Source organism: Hordeum vulgare, chromosome 3H (genome assembly GCF_904849725.1).
Source record: "Hordeum vulgare subsp. vulgare chromosome 3H, MorexV3_pseudomolecules_assembly, whole genome shotgun sequence".
Taxonomy (NCBI): Eukaryota; Viridiplantae; Streptophyta; class Magnoliopsida; order Poales; family Poaceae; genus Hordeum; species Hordeum vulgare.
Window position 1 is genome coordinate 594,729,739 of NC_058520.1, and position 18,067 is coordinate 594,747,805.

General features: G+C 42.8%; 2 protein-coding genes across 2 annotated transcripts; one reads left to right on the top strand and one right to left on the bottom strand.

The window, feature by feature from the left end:
- Positions 1 to 902: 902 nt before the first annotated feature.
- On the bottom strand, positions 903 to 7,738 carry LOC123440921. The gene is made up of 13 exons (XM_045117458.1): positions 7,280 to 7,738; positions 5,905 to 6,046; positions 5,737 to 5,831; positions 5,297 to 5,667; positions 4,669 to 4,840; positions 2,816 to 2,978; positions 2,557 to 2,724; positions 2,337 to 2,471; positions 1,881 to 1,965; positions 1,657 to 1,755; positions 1,460 to 1,530; positions 1,311 to 1,388; positions 903 to 1,207 (listed from the first exon to the last, which is right to left on the bottom strand). The coding sequence occupies exons 1-12, from the start codon at positions 7,530 to 7,532 to the stop codon at positions 1,361 to 1,363; spliced, it is 1,782 nt and encodes a 593-aa protein (XP_044973393.1). The 5' UTR covers positions 7,533 to 7,738; the 3' UTR covers positions 903 to 1,207; positions 1,311 to 1,360.
- A 6,525-nt stretch (positions 7,739 to 14,263) lies between these two features.
- On the top strand, positions 14,264 to 18,063 carry LOC123445469. The gene is made up of 3 exons (XM_045122453.1): positions 14,264 to 14,669; positions 15,161 to 15,398; positions 17,537 to 18,063. The coding sequence occupies exons 1-3, from the start codon at positions 14,349 to 14,351 to the stop codon at positions 17,674 to 17,676; spliced, it is 699 nt and encodes a 232-aa protein (XP_044978388.1). The 5' UTR covers positions 14,264 to 14,348; the 3' UTR covers positions 17,677 to 18,063.
- The last annotated feature ends 4 nt before the right edge of the window (positions 18,064 to 18,067 follow it).

Here is an 18,067-nt window from a genome sequence, read left to right on the forward strand (position 1 = left end):
CCCGAGTCGTGAACACCGATCCACCATGGTTCCTAACGTGCTACAGATGGGATGTGCTGTGACCACGGTCTACTCTTTTCTTATCTTTATCTTTACCTATATATATATATATATATATAATTATAATAATAAAGAGGCTGTCGTTTTCGTCGGAAAACCCACCGAGGTGATTTTATAAAAAAGCCCTTACTGTTTATGACATTAAACTCGTAATATATATTAAATATTTTTTTTAAATACTCATATCTTTTAAACCGTAACTCCAAATTTAACATATTATACATGGAATTTGATTAGAAAAATATGTAGAATTTAAATATGATATTATTTTATCTGTTAAACATTTAATAAAAATACTATCTAGGGTGCAATCTTAATAAATAAGTCATTATTCGTCTTTCTTTCATACCGGTACTCATCTGGATTGGGGATGAACACGTCAACAAAATCAGGATTAGAGATGAAACTGAAGGTCACTTGACTGATTCTTTGTACGTATTAAATCTACATGCAAGCCGTGTTAAAATAGAAGACCTGTGAAATTTTGAACTGCATTTTTGTAGGATAAGACCATCTTTATTTGTATCGTAACTATAAATTCTCAAATTATAGACATTTTTTATAAATTAAGAGCGTGTACCGTGTGGTATTTCTTTCTCCCGTTGCAACGCATGGGCCCTTTTGCTAGTAACTAAACAAAAAGTGATCTCTGTACTGAAACCACCATATATAACCAGCCATAACATATTGCTAATTTCTGATTACAGAAACCAACTCGATGCATACATGCGAAAATAAACAGTAATGGTGCACATTATCCATGCAGAATGGGAAGTGTCTAGACTGAACAAATGTCACAAGAGAAATTAGCTGGACAAGAATTACCCCTGGTAATAATTATTCAGAAGGACAGTTATACTCAATCATGCGATCCACATAATATAAGTTGGTAATGTTGAACTGCAAAATACATGTATCAACAACTATTAAATGCACTGAATAAAATGGTTTAGATTTTATTGAACTAATGGAAACGTTTGTAGATTCGGTATGAAGAACTATGAGCTGACTTCCACTGAAGCTTATTCTTAACTTTCTGTATAAACTGTATTGACAACATATTATCGACAATCTTTGAACTTCATCCAAACTTGCCACCGTTGAAGATGAAACCATGGGATTTTCGGTAGATAAGGTATGTTGTTACCTGGGTAAGTAAGAGAGAAAAGCATGGATAATGAACATAATTAAGAGAGCAGAGCATTATAGAACATAAAATGATATTATCATAAGCACCAATCTCCAATTACCCAATAACAAGTAGGTGTACAGTTTACTAGATGCAAGCTTGCCATATGACCTACTCTGTAATTGTAGCATTCTGTTTCCTGCAGAGAAGTATAGGGAAATAAGATCACAGTTTAACAAACAAGAAATAAAGACGGTAGGATGAGCATACTCTTGGTATGAAAGAATAGCCTTGCGGATGTGCTCCAGGTTCTGTAGTACCTCTGGGTCGAAAAAGGCACCCTTACAACAGGGTCATCACATAAATTAACAAATTAGTAAAACAATTTGCGTAAAGAAACAAATTGGTAAAAGACTTTGCAAAGCACAAACAAGAATGCCGTGTACAGTTACAAATCTGTGACGCACCAGCTGGCTCAAATCTTCTCCCAGTTTTTCGATTTTGAGAAAACAGTATATAAAGTAAAGAACATATATACCACAATCATTTGCACTTTGCTGTGGAACCTGCAATTGTTTAAGAACCGTAGGCAAAAATCATAATATTAAGAAGCATCAATTTGAGGATAATAATGGATAGTTTTTTCAGCAATGATAAAAATCGACAGAGTTCCAGATGTTAAACTTCATACCTCAGGAAACTCAAGCTCGACATCATTTATGAACTGCCCTGTCTCTTCCTCCCGGTCTTCTGTTTTTAAAATGTCAATCATGAAGCTGGCACCCAAGCAATAATGGGTTAATAAATATAGGCGATTTAGAATAAGGTTACCTTTTATGGATCATGTAAATATATGAACAACCAATTATGTGAACATAAATTGAGGCCTCGGTTGGCTTTTGAGGTCCATTCCATGCAAACTCTAAGTACAATGCTCCATGTGGTATTTATAATTTTGGACATACAAACACCTTTGGTAGGCTACTATTATGGATAATAATCTAAAATAATACATTATTGTTTTTGATATCATGACTCGCGTACAGCATGCTATAGGGAAATATGTAAACATGTTATCAGATATATCATCGTGTTCATAATTATTTTGCATTTTGGCTTAGAGATGGAGGAACAAAATGGACCAAACCTGTTGATGGCCGACAGCAAGCTCTTTGGTTGTGTTGTTCTAAGTGAATCCAACAGTAGCATGCGTGGCCCCTTTGGAGTGCCCAAGTAGTTTGTCTCGCCAAAATTATACAACACAAGGAGGCTCCAATGTCCCCTATATATGTAGTCAAGAAAGTGAATACCCGGTATCATGCCAATCAGATAAGTGACTGTGCAAGATAACAAAGTGAGCAACATACCAGTAAACAATAGGGACAAATACATATCGTCTTGTGAATATTTTCTTAGCTTTTACCCATTTAAGGACTTTTGATTTATGTTTCCCATTGATGTACATATCAAACCATAGTGAATCAAGGTACACATAATTACTCTTCTTTTCCGGATCTATGCCTGTCCAAAGATCCCTACATAGACAGTTTTAGTAACAAATTATAAAATACGATAATAATAAAAATAAAATGGAAATTAACAGTCTAAGAAAAAGGCAGGACATACTCCATGTACAATTCGAAAATTTCATCATCAAGCATTCCTTTATTTGTTTTGTCCTTCACGTTATATGTACTATGATTTGAAATGTTTGGGGGAGGGAGGTGATCTTGAAATGAGGTATTTGCTTCCCCGCCTTTGCTCTCCTGGAAGTACTTGTTTTGGCACTCTACACATGAAAAAAAAAAAGAAATGACTTAGAGATAGCGACACACACATGCATAACATATGCTAAAATACATGTAAATAAAATCCATTTCTCTTCAAGGTTTTCATACTCGGTGTAGGAAATTATCTTTAAAAGTCACATACAACATTGAACATAAGACTAAATAATATAAAACATGTAGAAAACTAGCAATAGCACAACTAAGGTGGTCATGTTTTCCATAGGTACATGTGAAATATATAAAGAATTGTAAATCAAGTACTTGAAAAATAATCATTTTTCTACTGGGACAGAACGGTGCTACAATAATTCATAACCAATGAACTAAATTACTGATGTTAACAAGATAGTATATTGTGCACAACATACAAACAAAAAGAAACTTCGAGGAAGTTATTTTCGTCCCGAATGAACAATAGTTTCCATGGAAGAAGAAATGTTATATTAATGAAGTTGCAAACTAGCAACCTTTTTGGTTACAACTTCCAAAGTTTGAACAGATAAAAAATCCTAGAACATTGTCCTCCTATGAACTAGGAAATGTATCCTATGAAACAACACAAAAACTTCATAAGCATATCACGTAGATTAATAATCTAGCAACCTTTCTAGAATGCACTAACAAACATAAATAGCATAGTAAACTAATAGTCATAATTGACGTGAAGAATAAGACAACTGAAATTAGATAATACTCCCTCTGTTCCTAAATATTTGTCGTTGGGGAGAACTAATCTAGTTATTTGTAAGAAGAAATGTACTTATTTGAACTAAACAGCAAATATTATGATACAGAGGGAGTATCATGTACTTATTTGTAACCATCCCTTTAAGTTGACATAGACTTAGTTAGCATGGAATATTGAAAACAACCACTAAACTAATCTTTTTAGAAGTAATATTACTTCTGTATACAGTCTTAAAACTAGGGATTCTTAGAAGCTGCCAAAAAAGGAGAGGAATTATGAGCAGTGATTACATTGGTATGAAAAATTATAATTATTCGATCAGAACACAACTTAGTGCTTTAAGCTAGGTGGTCTTTCCACTTCCCTAAGATGTGCTGCCGCTTCTAGAATAGGGACCTGACAGATCTATGTATAAATACTGTATACATACTGATTATAAGCAACACATGCATTAAAATAATAGTAAATAGGCTCTCTATGCACTAGAAGGTTAATCTATGCAACTACTAGATCAACAATGGGAGCGACTCATCAACATGCGCTCACCTGTGTTTATAGATATGAAACACTAACTGAAAATGTTTAAACCGCCAAAAAACATGCAATGGAGACACTAATCTATTCAATAAGCTTATACATAAGGAACTCTATGACGGAACTTGATTTTAAGTGGGATAATATAACTATCTTAAAGATCTGATCAAGCCATCTAAAAAACCAAGGGCATGCAATACCCCCATAATAATACAATGGAATCTTAGTGGATAGTGAATATATTTGGAGACCCTGTCCATTTGCAAGAAGCAAACATGTTGTACAATCAGCGATCATTTCGGACTTGAGGAGGTATTATGAAAGTTTCTCTGTTTGCAAGAAGTTGATCTAGCCTAACAAAGATGGAACCAAAACACACCCATAGATGACCCGGAGAGATCCATAGAGAAGATCATGAGGCACGGCACTCACTAGTGACCATCATGATGAGAAGATTGTGCGCTCACCTTGGTTGTTGTGGCGTGCCGTGGTGGTGTCTGGGATGAAAAGTGTACCTCCCATGATAGCTTTCTCCTTCTCCAGCTTCTCGTTCTTCTTTTTCTCTTTCTCCAGTTCTGCACGGAGACTTTCTACTTCTTCTTGCATTGCTAGATGCTTGGATGCCAGTTCATAGTATTTCTGTTCGACAGACAGGAGATAATTGTTAGTAATATAGTGACCGAGAGTGAAACTATGGATTCAAAGGGATCGACCCAAAATTGAAAGGCAAAGACTGATCTAATAATGAAAACTATAACTGATTATCAACAATCGGCCAGTCTCGGGGGCTACACCTAATGGGTGCAGTGATCGTGCCCCCACTGAAAAAATCTTACCACATACTACTCGGATGATCGTATAACCCGAGTGAATCCATGAATTTAAAATATTGGTTCTAGATGTATGAAGACGGAAATAAACTAATCCTGCATACTCCTATCGGTTGCCATCAATCAATCAGAGTCTCGTGGGTTACACCTAGTGAGTCCACTGAATATGCCCCACTAGAAGAAAGCATATCAGGTGCTACTCGCATGACAAGTCAAAAAGTTGAATGTCCGAATGTAAATGATTGGCATTTACTGCAGTACTTACTCGCATTTGAGCTTTCAAAACCTCACTTGAATTGAATGCATCCCTCATCGTGGAGTTCACGAGCTCGGCTTGAATCACAGCCTCTTTGCTAGCGCTAACCTCATCCTCTAGAGTCCTGGCCAATGGATACTGTACATAGGAAATAGTGGGAGGCGTTGCAGGTCGGGGCGCCGAAACAACCAATGCACTCAGACTGTCTTGTACAATATCGGTCGACGCTACGACACTTGCATCCGACAGAATTTCTGGAAGTTTAGGTACCATGCCATGATCGGTGTCCATCGCCACTGGACTTCGCCTTGGACTGGCAGGGTCAACATCCATTTGAACACGCTCTTCAACATCCTCCACAGTAATCACTTCTTCAGTGGCTACCAACAATGCAAAGCAACAGTCCATCAGTCCTTTCTGCTAGAATGATTGTACAAGAAATATAATACCTTTCAAAGTGACAACATCGGTGTCAGGTTGTCCTTTGCCTTTGCTCACGGTCTGCTCGGTAGCTTGGCTGTTATGACTTGTCGAAGTAGAAACCCTGCATCAGAAAAGGACATACGATGGTTACAACATCCTAATGATCAAAACAAGATTCAGCCAGTTATACTTACTTGGAGTCAGCTCGCACCGCATTCTTTAACTTATAGCTAGGCTGGGCTGGAAACAACAGCTCATTAGAGGGCCTTGGGAGACCACCAGCTGACAAGTCCACATAAGCTAAATCAGGTGCTATTGCAACATCATCCTGGGGCACTGCAGCAATATTGTTAGCAGACAGGTTCATATATATCAGATAAAGCCATGTGATATCCAGACAGAACTGTAATAGATGTGGGTATGGATCAGGAGGTCATGGTGAGAATGGAGGCCCCAGAATGTTCAGGCTGGGCTAGTTAAACAACCTAGAATGTGGTCCTCCTATGGACTAGGAAATGTATCCCATGAAACGATACAGAAACTTCAAAAGCATATCCCATAATAGAATAATAATGTAACAACCTTTCTAGAATGCACTAACACACATAAGGAGCCATAGTAAACTATATTCCGTAATTGACCTGAAGAATAAGGCCACTGAAATTAAATAAGATCATGGAATGGTTTGTAACTCTCCCTTTAATAAGTTGAACTAGACCTAGTTTGGCATGGGATTATGAATACGACCGCTAAGACAATTATTTCATTAGTAATGTTACTTCTATATTCAAGATCACAACTAGGAATCTTAGAATCTGCCAAAATAGAAGGAAAATAATTATGAACAATGTACACCGTGTTATAGGCATTGATAATTGTTCAACCAGAACACAACTTCGCGTTTTAATGCTAGATGGCCTTTCCGCTTCCCTGGATGTGGTGCTACTTACAGAATTGCAATCTGACAGATCTATCTATTTATCCAATATACATACTGAATATAGGCAGCACATGCATTAAAACAACAACACGTAGGCTCTATGCACCACAAGGTTAACTTAGGCAAGCACTAGACCGACAACAAGAGCGAGTCATAAACATGTGATCACCTGTGTTTATAGATAAGAAACACTAAGTGGAAATGAATAAACAGCCAAAAAAGGTGCAATGGAGGCATTAGTCTATTCAATAAGCTTATACATAAGCGATCATATGACGACCCTTGATTCAGAGTGTGATACTATAGCAAATCTTAAAGATCTGATCAAGCCCTCTAAATACCCACGGGCACGTAATACCCCTATAATAACACCATGAAATATGAGTGGCTAGTAAATCGTAGGGAAACCATGCCCATTTCTAAGAACAAATCATCTAATATAAATAGGGAGCATTTCCGACTTGAGGAGGAATTCCCCAAAGCTTTTCCGTTTGGAAGAAGCTGAGGTAACCTATCAATTATCGAACGAAAACACACCACCGCATACATGACCCGGAGACACCCATAGAGAAGATCATGAGGAACGACACTCACTGGTCACCATCGTGATGGGAAGATTGTGCGCTCACCTTGATTGAGGGACGGAGATGTATCCGGATCGAGGTTGCGGGCAGCGGCTCGCATGGCCGCTTTCTCGAGGATCGATGGCACCCGCGCTTCTACGCTAGACCTAGAACGACTAAGGCGCTCACTCCGGCGGGAAGCAGGAGTCGGAGAAGGCTTGGGGTGGCGCCGAGTGTCGCCCTTCGGGCGAACCACATGAGTGCTAGCGCAGGCCATGGTCAGCCCCAGCTCAGGAGGCGTCGAAGTGGCAGTCAACATGGCTGGAGACCCCAAGGCTAGTGAAGGTGGGGACCCCGACGACTGGGAGTAACTGACCACCCCAAGGGACCCACTCAGAGAATTCGCCTCCTTGTCCTTAGACGGGCCAATAGGCGACCTCGTAACATGAGGAGGCTCAGCAAGCAGGACGGTCCCTGGGACAGGCGAAGATGCAGGGGCAACCGGGAAAGAGGGGGGCGAAATATGAGAATCTGCCAAAATAGAAGGACAAGAATTGTTAGCAACGGTTAATGTTATAAATATCAATAGTTATTCGATGAGAGCACAACTTAGCGGTGAACAAAAAAAGGAACTAAAATGCATCATTGTACCAGCATCACAATTAACAACACATGATCATGTTTCCACCATGTGGAGAATTGTAAAACAGATACGTACTTTACAATATCAGCATGTTCTTTTTCATCCAAGTCATCTTTTTTATTTAATCAAACACGCGTAATTACCGGGCAAGCCTCAGTACCGCCAACGCCCATCCTTGCCCTTGTACTCCCTCTGTAAACTAATAGAAGAGCGTTTAGATCACTATTTTAATGATCTAAACGCTCTTATATTAGTTTACGGAGGGAATACTTAACACTACTTCTAGAGTCTATCTAACAGATTCGTGACTAGAAAACCTGAAAAACTAAACTAAATGGCGATGATTATCTGTTCAGAACGCAATTTAGTTGTTGAATAGTACAGCTGCCTTCAGTTTTCTTGTTCGCCATGGAATGGATCACGTAAACTCTAGAGTAGATCCTACCGACCACCGAAGCAAACAGCACGCACGCATTAGTCCAAGATCACGCAAACAGATCCGCCAGAGGCGAAGGGGGGAAACTCGGTCTGGCCGGCCGTTTACCTTGGTCGCCGCCGTCGTCGTCCTTGTCGCTTCCGATGTCGTTTACCTGGTCCTCGCCGCGGCTGCCGTGGAAGCGCGCGGACGGGAACCCAGGCGGGGCGTCGGTAGGGAGGAGGACGCTGGGTTTAGATCGCCTCATCGCCAGGGAAACGGGCGACGGGGAGTTGAGGCTGGGAGGACGCATGGCCAGGCAGCCAGTATGATCTGACTGGCGACGGCGAGTTGGGAGGATTCAGGCTGGGGGCGACGGCGAGGACGGTAACGCTAGCTGCTGGGTGGATTCAGGCTATGTGTATCCATTTCCTCTCCATTCATAGCTGGCCAGCATCCAGCAGTAAGTGCTACTGATTAATGAGCACGGATTTCCATCCCATTCAGGAGATTTGCTTAACGAGGCACGGTGTAATGGGGGAGCATTAAATCCAGGACGCGTGGTCGCCACGAGGAAGATGAGGAAGCTGCAGGCACGCACGGGGCACAGCACAAGATGGAATCGGACGGCCACGGAGATGAGACGGCACGGACGGCCGCTTGTCGGAGGGGAGCTGGCGGTAAGGCGATGATGCCCCTGGCGACGCCGCTCGAGGGACGAACAAACTCACCGGGATGGCTTGCGCTTGGCCGTGTTGGAAATAAGTCATGACGGAGCATAGTTCGACCGACGTCACTACGTCAGGTCGGATTCGTGGCGGTGCGACCGATGTCAGTGCGTCAGGTCGGATTCGCAGGTTGACCACATGCGCGTCAGGTCGTGTGGAGTTGGCCGCATGCGCGTCGTGCACGCTGTGCAAGCGGATCGCTCGGGTGCAGCTACTTGGCTTTCGTGGTTGCTGTCAGCACCCCGACTGACAAGGTCACTGCTGGAGATCATGGGCTCGTCGACACACGGGCCACTAGCAGACTGAGGCGGATCGTACAACCCAACAGAAAATATGCGAGGCCCCACTGGACCGTCTAGGCCCGGCGCGACCGACGCATCCGTTATTTCTATGCACGCACGCAGCGAAGCTACCCATCCAGTTGGATCAGGACGGCATCGACGGCTCTTCTCTCCTTCCCCCACCTTCCTCCTACTCCGCGAGATCCGTGGGCATGTCCGGGAGATCGAGCTGTAGCTACCCAAACTCGTGTTTATCTGGTACCTAACATCCTGGTATCAGAGACCAGCCACCACTCCTCTCCGCACACCACTCTGGAGACCCGCCAACGCACCCGCGCGCGGCAGATCTTCGTCGCCGCCATGGATCCGACGCTCAAGGAGTACCTCGACCAGATGCGCCAGGACGCCAAGGCCGACTCCGCCTCCGTGCTCAAAAAGATGCAGATGCAGTCCTCGCAGATCGACGATCTGCTCCGCTGGAAGTCAGATCTTGAAGCCTGCTTCGCCAAGCTGGAGACCACGGTCGGCACGCTGCAAGCCTCCACCCCCTCACCATCAAGTGGAGTGCCGCACAAACCTTCCGCCGCTACTTTCCGCACGTGGAGATCTCCACGGGCCAAGTGGCCACGACGACGCTGATCTCACCACGGGGGGGGGGGGGGGGGGGGGGGCGTCGGTGACCGCTGTGTCGACGGCGGCACTCCCGGTCACAGGTATGACTCCTGTTCCGTTGACCACTACTGTGCCTCCTCTGTCATCACCCATCCTCGTCTCTCTCGGCCAACCACCACCATCTATGAGTTTTCCCGTGTTCACGTGCGAGAACCCGCAACTCTGGAAGATGTTGTGCGAGCAATACTTCCAGATGTTCGTGGTCCACGACACTTACCGCGTATCCATGGCCATCCTCAATTTCTCGGGCCCTACCGGCATTTGGCTGCAGACGGTCCAGAAGAAACTGACCGAGCTGGATTGGGAGTCGTTCACTTCCCTCCTCTGTACCCGGTTCGGCCGAGACAAGCATGAGATGCTCATCCGCCAATTCTATGCCATCAAACAGACCACCACCGTCGCTGATTTCATCGAGCGTTTCGAGTCCCTAATGAACCATTTGATATCCTAATCTGAAGCTACTCACCCGTATTTCTTGTTGACTCGTTTTGTTGAGGGGCTGAGACCGCACACACATCCGCTTGGTGGTGCTTGTTCAGCGACCATCGGACCTGGACACTGCGTGTTCGCTGGCTCTATTTCAGGAGGAAGTAGCCGACGACGAACTGCCTTACAGGCGCTCCACCAGCTGCATCCATGACGTGTTCACTCGTTCGGCCATGCCATCCTTTTTCAGCAGGCCCGCAACTCCAATAGCAGTTTCTGAAGATCAAAGCGGTACTAAAGCCGCGCGTGCCTCGTCTGAAGCCAGCAAGGTCGCGACTCTCCGTCAGTTTCACCGAGCAAAGGGCCTTTGCTTTGTGGAGAGCGATGAGGGAAAGACCATGTTTGCCCACCCACAGTCCAGATGCATGTGGTTGACGAATTCCATGTTTGCACAAGACGATCTCCCAACTGAATCACCGCCAACCTCACCTGAACCTGACGAGGAGAACCTGTGCACCATCTTACGTCCGGCGCATGACGGCTCACCCGATCCAGGCGTGCTACAACTCCATGCATGGCTTCAAGGGCATGAAATCCTGATGCTGGTCGACTCAGGCAGCTCCACCTCCTTTGTGGACAGTGCTCTAGCAACCAAGCTCTCGGGCGCAACCCTCCTCTTGCGACCCTGCAAAGTAAGAATGGCTGACTGTGCCACCATTCCCTGCTCGCATTACATTCCGGATTATCAATGGCTTGCTCAAGGGCACAAATTCCCCACTGATTTCAAAATCCTCAAGCTGGGATCCTATGATGCCATCCTTGGCATGGACTGGTTGTGGAAACATAGCCCAATGCATATAGACTGGATTGAGCAGTACGTCACAGTCACCACACCAACCGGCCAGCTATGATTATCTACAACTTCTTCACCAGACACAATGTTCAGTAATCTCTACTCCAGAATTACTTCAAGAGTGCAAGCAAGGCTCCGTAGCCCACATCATACACCTCATCTCACTCGACGGCAACAGCAACACAGAAACACCAATGTAAGCTGAGGTTCTTCGCCTCCTGGAGCAGTTCACTGATGTGTTTGAAGACCCCAGGTCCTTGCCACCCATATGCGAGTGCGACCACCCATCCCCTTGATGACACGAGCACACTCGGTCTGCTCCAAGCCATACAGATATAAACCTGAGCTCAAAACAGAGATTGAGCGCCAAGTACAGGAACTTCTCGATGCAGGCGTTATTCAGAAGAGCTCCAGCCCGTTCTCTTCTCCAGTACTCTTAGTCAAGAAAAAGGATGGTACATGACGGCTATGCATCGACTACCGCCGCTTGAATGCTATGAAAATTGTTGCTAAGTACCCAATTCCTATCATCGATGAGCTGCTTGATGAACTCGCCGGGGCAAAATGGTTGTCCAAGCTTGATTTGCGCGCAGGATTTCACCAGATCAGAATGGCCGAAGGGGAGGAGTACAAGACAGCGTTTCAAACACACTCCGGCCATTAGGAATACCATGTCGTGCCCTTCGACGTCGCTGGCGGCCCAGCAACCTTCAATGGGACCATCACAACCACCGTGAAGCCGGTCATGCGCGAAAGTATATCGACGACATCCTCATCTTCAACAAAACTTTTCAGAACACCTCCAACACATTGCAAAAGTACCGCAACACATTGCAAAACTTTTTCAGAAAATCCTCAAGGGCTTACAATTCCAAATTCAAAATAAATCGCAACATATTTGTGTAAAACTTTAGAAGTCACTTTATGGCTTGAAATAGTCGAAAATCATATGGTACCACCGACTAAATAATTTTCTTTTCCGAAGGATTACTCAAAGAATGATGATTGTTTATGTGTTAACAAAGGAATCCTAAAATTTAAATTCCTTATATCACCTGAATGTATATCGAAGATTTCGTCATCAATGACTCTACTAGACATAAACATACACAAAATCATCTCAAGACGAAAAATTTGGATTTAACCAAATTTAGCTTAGTTTACAACTTAAGCATTCTATCAACAATACGACCAGTCTACATATATCCAAAGCATATACAAGAAGTTCAGCATGGATATATCATAACAAAAAAGACATGTATGGTCATACTACCTTTGATAAGGTATAAATCCATTCATACCTAGGAGTGATAATGAATTGATACTAGTATCTGAAGTTTTATATCTCACTAATGTCAAAGCACTCATATACTTGCAAACTACGCAAGGCCTAACACTATATTTGCTATCTTTATTCGGAGTGCAACCCCCAATAAAAGGTATATGGTTGATATAAGTAGTATCATCTTATATCTGAAGATTACAGTAAATCTTGGATATTTCCATAAAAAATAGAACATATGGACATGATATGATGTAATGATATTGGCTCTTTATTTGATTCCAGCGAAGCCATATCAATTACTGAATTTGCTGGAATAGCCTTCACATGGAAGTCATCTAAATGGATTTTAATGAATATTTCCAGTTATCATTCTGACATAATTGCTTTATCTAAAAGCATTGCAAAATATGCATGGCTTAGCAGAATGATTAACTACACTCAAAATCATGTGGCTCAGATTCATCAAAATCACATAACTTGATTTATGAAGATGCTTCCACTTGTGTTACTCAATACCTACAACTTATATGAAGAGCAATATTAAAAAGCATATTGCTCTAAAATTACTTATCCTCACGAATTATAGAAAAGTGAGAAAATAATTTGCAAACAAAATACTGTGAAAAACCAACAGATTATTCATAATGTCACGTTCATGTCAATGAAATTAGTATGGGACATCCCCTTATTTGCAAATTTCAGGGGGAGTGATCTCCCAAATTATAACCTGTAACAATCTTTAGATTGCATATATTGTACTTTTTTCCTTCATGATTTCCCCCCTAATGGTTTCTCATAAAAGGTTTTTAACGAGACAATATAAACACAATTTTTCATATATGTCATATCATTTTCTTCTTATATTTTATTCACTGAGTTTTAAAGGAGTTTTTAATGAAATGTATGATTGCGCTCCTTTTCCTTATAAGTTTTCTCTCAAAGTTTCTCATAATGGTTTTAGAGAGGCAATATCTTTTCAAAGATCATATGTCATACTTTCTATTTTTTCTATCAGGGTTTTTAAAAGAAATACTCAAGACATATTAATTATTCTCTGAACATATCGATGAGTTTTCTCTTTCTTTAAAAGTTTTCTCATATGAGTTATCAAGAGACAATAATCATCATATATTGCATCATTTTTTGTTTATTTTTTTCACTGGACTTAAAGGCCTTTTAGCAACATATCTACTCTATTCTTCTCATATTTTTTCTACAGGGTTTTTAAAAAAACTTTCAAGATTATGTGAATGATTTCTCAAGATAGAAGATCTATATGTAAGAAGCTTTCAACAATGAAACATTCAAGAAACAGTGTAATACAAGGAGGAGTGTTAGAAATTAATTAGCAAAGGTTGCGTCCAACCCGAACAGTCATGTCTTTTTTCTCTTTATTGTCAACAGTAACCTGTTCTGAAGGGATGCCTCCGAATATACACCTCTTCTTTCTACCTCCTGCTTCCAAATATATATATACTTCAAAATTGATAAAAATAGGACCATGTACATTCACTTCATTCAATGTCGTTTATTTTAACAATTTTAATTACACGACTTATCTGGAAGAAAAGAAAAACAAGAACAACTTGACTGGAAATTAAGAACAAGCGGCAGCCGCGTTGAGCACACACGCCACGTGGAGGCGAGCCCGTCCGCGCGTCGCCGAACAAGACCGCATCTACGAGGCAGGCGCCACGCACACCACCTACGTGTCACCCGTCCCGGTCCAAAACGCCACACGTGTCACCACCAACGCGTCTTCATTCCACACCGGTCTTACCACCACCACCAGCACAGCACAGCACAGCACCGCCCGTTCCCCTCTCTCTCCCATGGACGACCTCTCGCCGCGCGTGGAGATGGCCGAATCCGACGCGGCGGCCGGCAAGATGGCCAACGGCGAGGCCTCCGACGACAGCGGCCGCGCCGTCGAGGTCTCCGGCGGCGAGGACACCCTCCCCGCGGTGCTCCGCAGCTTCGTCGACGGCGTCCGGCCGCCGCCCGGTGACGGCGGAGATCCGCTCCTGCAGCGCCTCCGCGCGGCCTCCTGCGAGGCGGCGCCGCGGCTGCGGGACGCCTCCAGGAACTCGGCCCGCGACCTGCTCGCCTGGACCAAGCAGGGCAGCGGCCTCCGCGCCATCCTCGTCGTCTCGGTGAGCCTGCCCCTGCCCGCCCTCTGTTTTCGTTCCCCGATCCGTCCCAGACCCAGACACTGTTTAGCACCGTGGCAAATGGTGCACTGGATGTGCTTGAAATGTTGGAGTATAATCTAGGGGAAAACGTGTGAAGAATTGAGGAGTGTTGGATGCTGGATTGGCGATTGGATTAGCTGTGATGTGAAATTCGTCTATCTGTGCTCATTACCGCCAATTTGTACATGATCATTCTTGGAAATACGTTTTACATGTCTCTGTAGAGTTAAAAGGATGTGCTGATTGTAAGGAAACCACAGTAGATTTATGTATACCTAATATGGTGCGCAGGCCCATGGATGTTGGATGTAGGAATCATTTTAGGTATGTCATATACCGTTTGTTTGTCTGCTTGATACTGGCGTAAGCTCATCAATGTTAGATCATCATTTACGGTCAGAGTAGAATATTATACCCGCACAGATAATTAATCACCTTCTCATCCGTTGCAGGTCGGAACAATCACGCTGATATCACTGACTGGCCTGCTGATTTTCATGTCCTTCCTTCTGGTTGCGACTGCTAATGCCATTGTCGTTTCAGTTCTTATGTCCTTGGCAGCTGCTGGAGGGTTTCTGGCTTTGTTCTTTGCTTGCTTAGTTGCAGTGTATGTTGGAGCAGTATCAATTGCTATATTCGTCATCTCCACCACCGTTATCTCTGCTATTGTTGCAGCCATGATTGCTACCGGTACGCCATCTCTCCGTCGCTTTGTTTATATATCCTGGAGGCAAAATAACAAATAATTTACTTGAGGTTTCAATGCTTGTACTGCTGTATGCAACTTTTAGGGGCATAAAGATCATTAGTAATACAGCAGTTGAAGTGTTCTTTATTACGTTATTATGCAAACTACCTTCAGTCCTTGCATTCATAATAGCTTTCCTTCAAATACCTACTTGGTGCATCGCCATTATGAAGAGTATATATCTAGGTCTAGCCAAGAACTCCTTATACTGGTGATGTTCCCAACCACCTTGTCATCGCAAAACAAATGAGCTCTTCTTCTTTAGTTAATTTAGATAGTGTTAGTGCATTGGATAACTTTGTGGCTGGACTGTCTCTGTTCATACTTCTGCCTGTGTAATTAGATCGGAATCCAGCTTGCACATGCCCACTAATAGAGACATTAATTTCCTATGATCTTGCCTTAGTGTCCAAGTCATTTACATTGAAATTGCATTCCTCTTATTAAGAGGAACATATAATCTTTGTAAAGCAATTCATGATAGCAGGATTTTTTTAATCCACTTCATGTAACTTCAAAAGTGACTTCTAAATGAGGAAGCATGATTATTTTTTACATTGTGGTATGTAATTTTTTCTGTATCAATAATTCAGATTGGTGTGTTCTTCGAGTGCTGTGTTCTTCAGTTACTAGCTATCTTGCACATGTGATGCTCCTTTAGTCCTTTTCGCAACATATTATGCGTTATCGGAGTTGGCACCGAGTAGATGATTGAAAGAATGTTACATTGTTGACCAAAAAAAATAGCCTCTTTCATCCTTGCTGATGATTATTAACTTCCCCCAATAGGCACTAAACTGTGCCATTAAGTAGCTCCTTCTGTCCTTGCTGATGATCATAATTTCCCCGTATTGCCACTAAAGTGTGCCATTGAGTAGATAAAGGAGGGAAGGACATGAGACTCTGGAGAGAATGTAGAGGAGGTAATGAAGACAAATAAAACGTAATAAAGAACTATTAGAAAACTTCCCCAGGATTTATAGCCATTCATCAGGTTTCATTTGATGGATGGTTATGGTAAACAGTTATTTCCATAAATAAAGTGATGAGTGTCCCGACACAACCTGTACCTTTATTTGGTATGTAAATACAAAATACTTACCATTGCAGCGGGATTATCTCCATTTATACTCTTGCCTGTGAATTTAGATCACAAACAGAGACTCTCTTCTTGCATGCTTGCTCTCCAATTTAGTACTACCTCCTTTCCTGTTTATAAGGCTTGCGTGTATTCCTAGGTTGACAAATAGGCCATCGTAATACAAGTTATATATCACAAAAAATATGTCATTAGAAACTTTAAACCGTCTACTTTCTAATGGTATAATTTTTAGACTATACAACTCATTTTAACTTGATCAAATTATAAATCTAGGGATACGTGCAAGCCTTATAATCTGGAAAGGAGGTAGTACTGGTTATTACTTTGCCTATTTGCCTTCCCTACTTTCCTGTGGACTCAATTGGCATTAACCTGTATTTCTGCAATTAAGATGAACTGGATTTGATATACTAACAACATGATCTCTGTAACAGTAATATAAGATAGCAAGTTGCTTTAGCTCACTGCTGTACTTTGGAGGCTAACCGTTAACAGAGGAAGCAGAAAGAAGTTTTTATGTTAGTTAAGTTTTGTTGTAATAGACACACTGTTTGGTCTTAGACTTGTTTTCGTCTAGCTAACCAGGGGTATCATGTAGAAGCATCTTAGCTAGTCCTTGAAACGTAGGGGTGATTTACAAGCTTTAGCTGTTCAAATCAACTTCTCCATGCCATGGAACTTAATGAAAGGCAGAGATGAGGTTGGCCAGTCATGTGGAATATAGTGTCAGTTTTAGGCAGAGATGCGGCGGGCCAGTCCGTGTGGAATATATTGTCAGTCTAAAGGCAGAGATGCATCGGCCAGTCGTTTGGAATTTGTTGCCAAATTATTGTTCCTTTATTGGCGCTCCATATCTAGAAAAGTTAGCATATAATGGTCATGTTGATTCCAGAGGAATAATAAATCTGCAATGCAACTTTCACCTCCCAAGGGGTTTTACAAATATCACCTGCGCTAACGTGATAAAACCTCGTGCAGGTTGGATTGGATTCTTTTGGACGATTTGGTTTGCCGCAAGGAAGAGCCTGGACCTCACCAAGCACTCGATCGGCATGACGACCTCTGCTGTGCAGTCGTATTCAGCCTCTCGGCGAGTGGGGCAGAAGCCCACAGACTGATTGAGATAGCAGCAAGTGATTTAGCTACGGTGTGCTGTGTTCTCACGTGATGTTTCTGCTTCGCTGCCCTGCTGTTGTTGTGGTAATAGGCTGCGTGCCGTATGTGAATCACCGCTTGTCGAGTATGTTATTGCGAGTAGAGGTGATGAATCCCTGTATAGTGATCAGGATGTAGTGTAAGGTACCACCCGCCCCTAAACTTTCAGCACCCTGTGTTGTTTGCTCGTAGTAGCGAATAAGGCAATAATGCAGGCTGCGTCCGCACTAATAATGCAGGCTGCGTCGGCAAGTGCGGGCCAGGTTGTGGTGTTGTGCTGTAAATGGAAGTGTTTTCCTTGTCTGTGTGGAGGCATAGAGGAATAAATAAAGACATACTCCCTTCGTTCAGAAT

Coding starts and splice junctions, on each gene's coding strand:
- LOC123440921 (XM_045117458.1), bottom strand. CDS start 7,532: ATGTTGACTGCCACTTCGACGCCTCCTGAGCTGGGGCTGACCATGGCC. Junction 4,841..5,296: donor TTTTGAAAGCTCAAATGCGA/GTAAGTACTGCA, acceptor TCTGTCGAACAG/AAATACTATGAACTGGCATC. Junction 2,979..4,668: donor GGCACGCCACAACAACCAAG/GTGAGCGCACAA, acceptor TTTCATGTGTAG/AGTGCCAAAACAAGTACTTC.
- LOC123445469 (XM_045122453.1), top strand. CDS start 14,349: ATGGACGACCTCTCGCCGCGCGTGGAGATGGCCGAATCCGACGCGGCG. Junction 14,670..15,160: donor GCGCCATCCTCGTCGTCTCG/GTGAGCCTGCCC, acceptor CATCCGTTGCAG/GTCGGAACAATCACGCTGAT. Junction 15,399..17,536: donor TGCAGCCATGATTGCTACCG/GTACGCCATCTC, acceptor AACCTCGTGCAG/GTTGGATTGGATTCTTTTGG.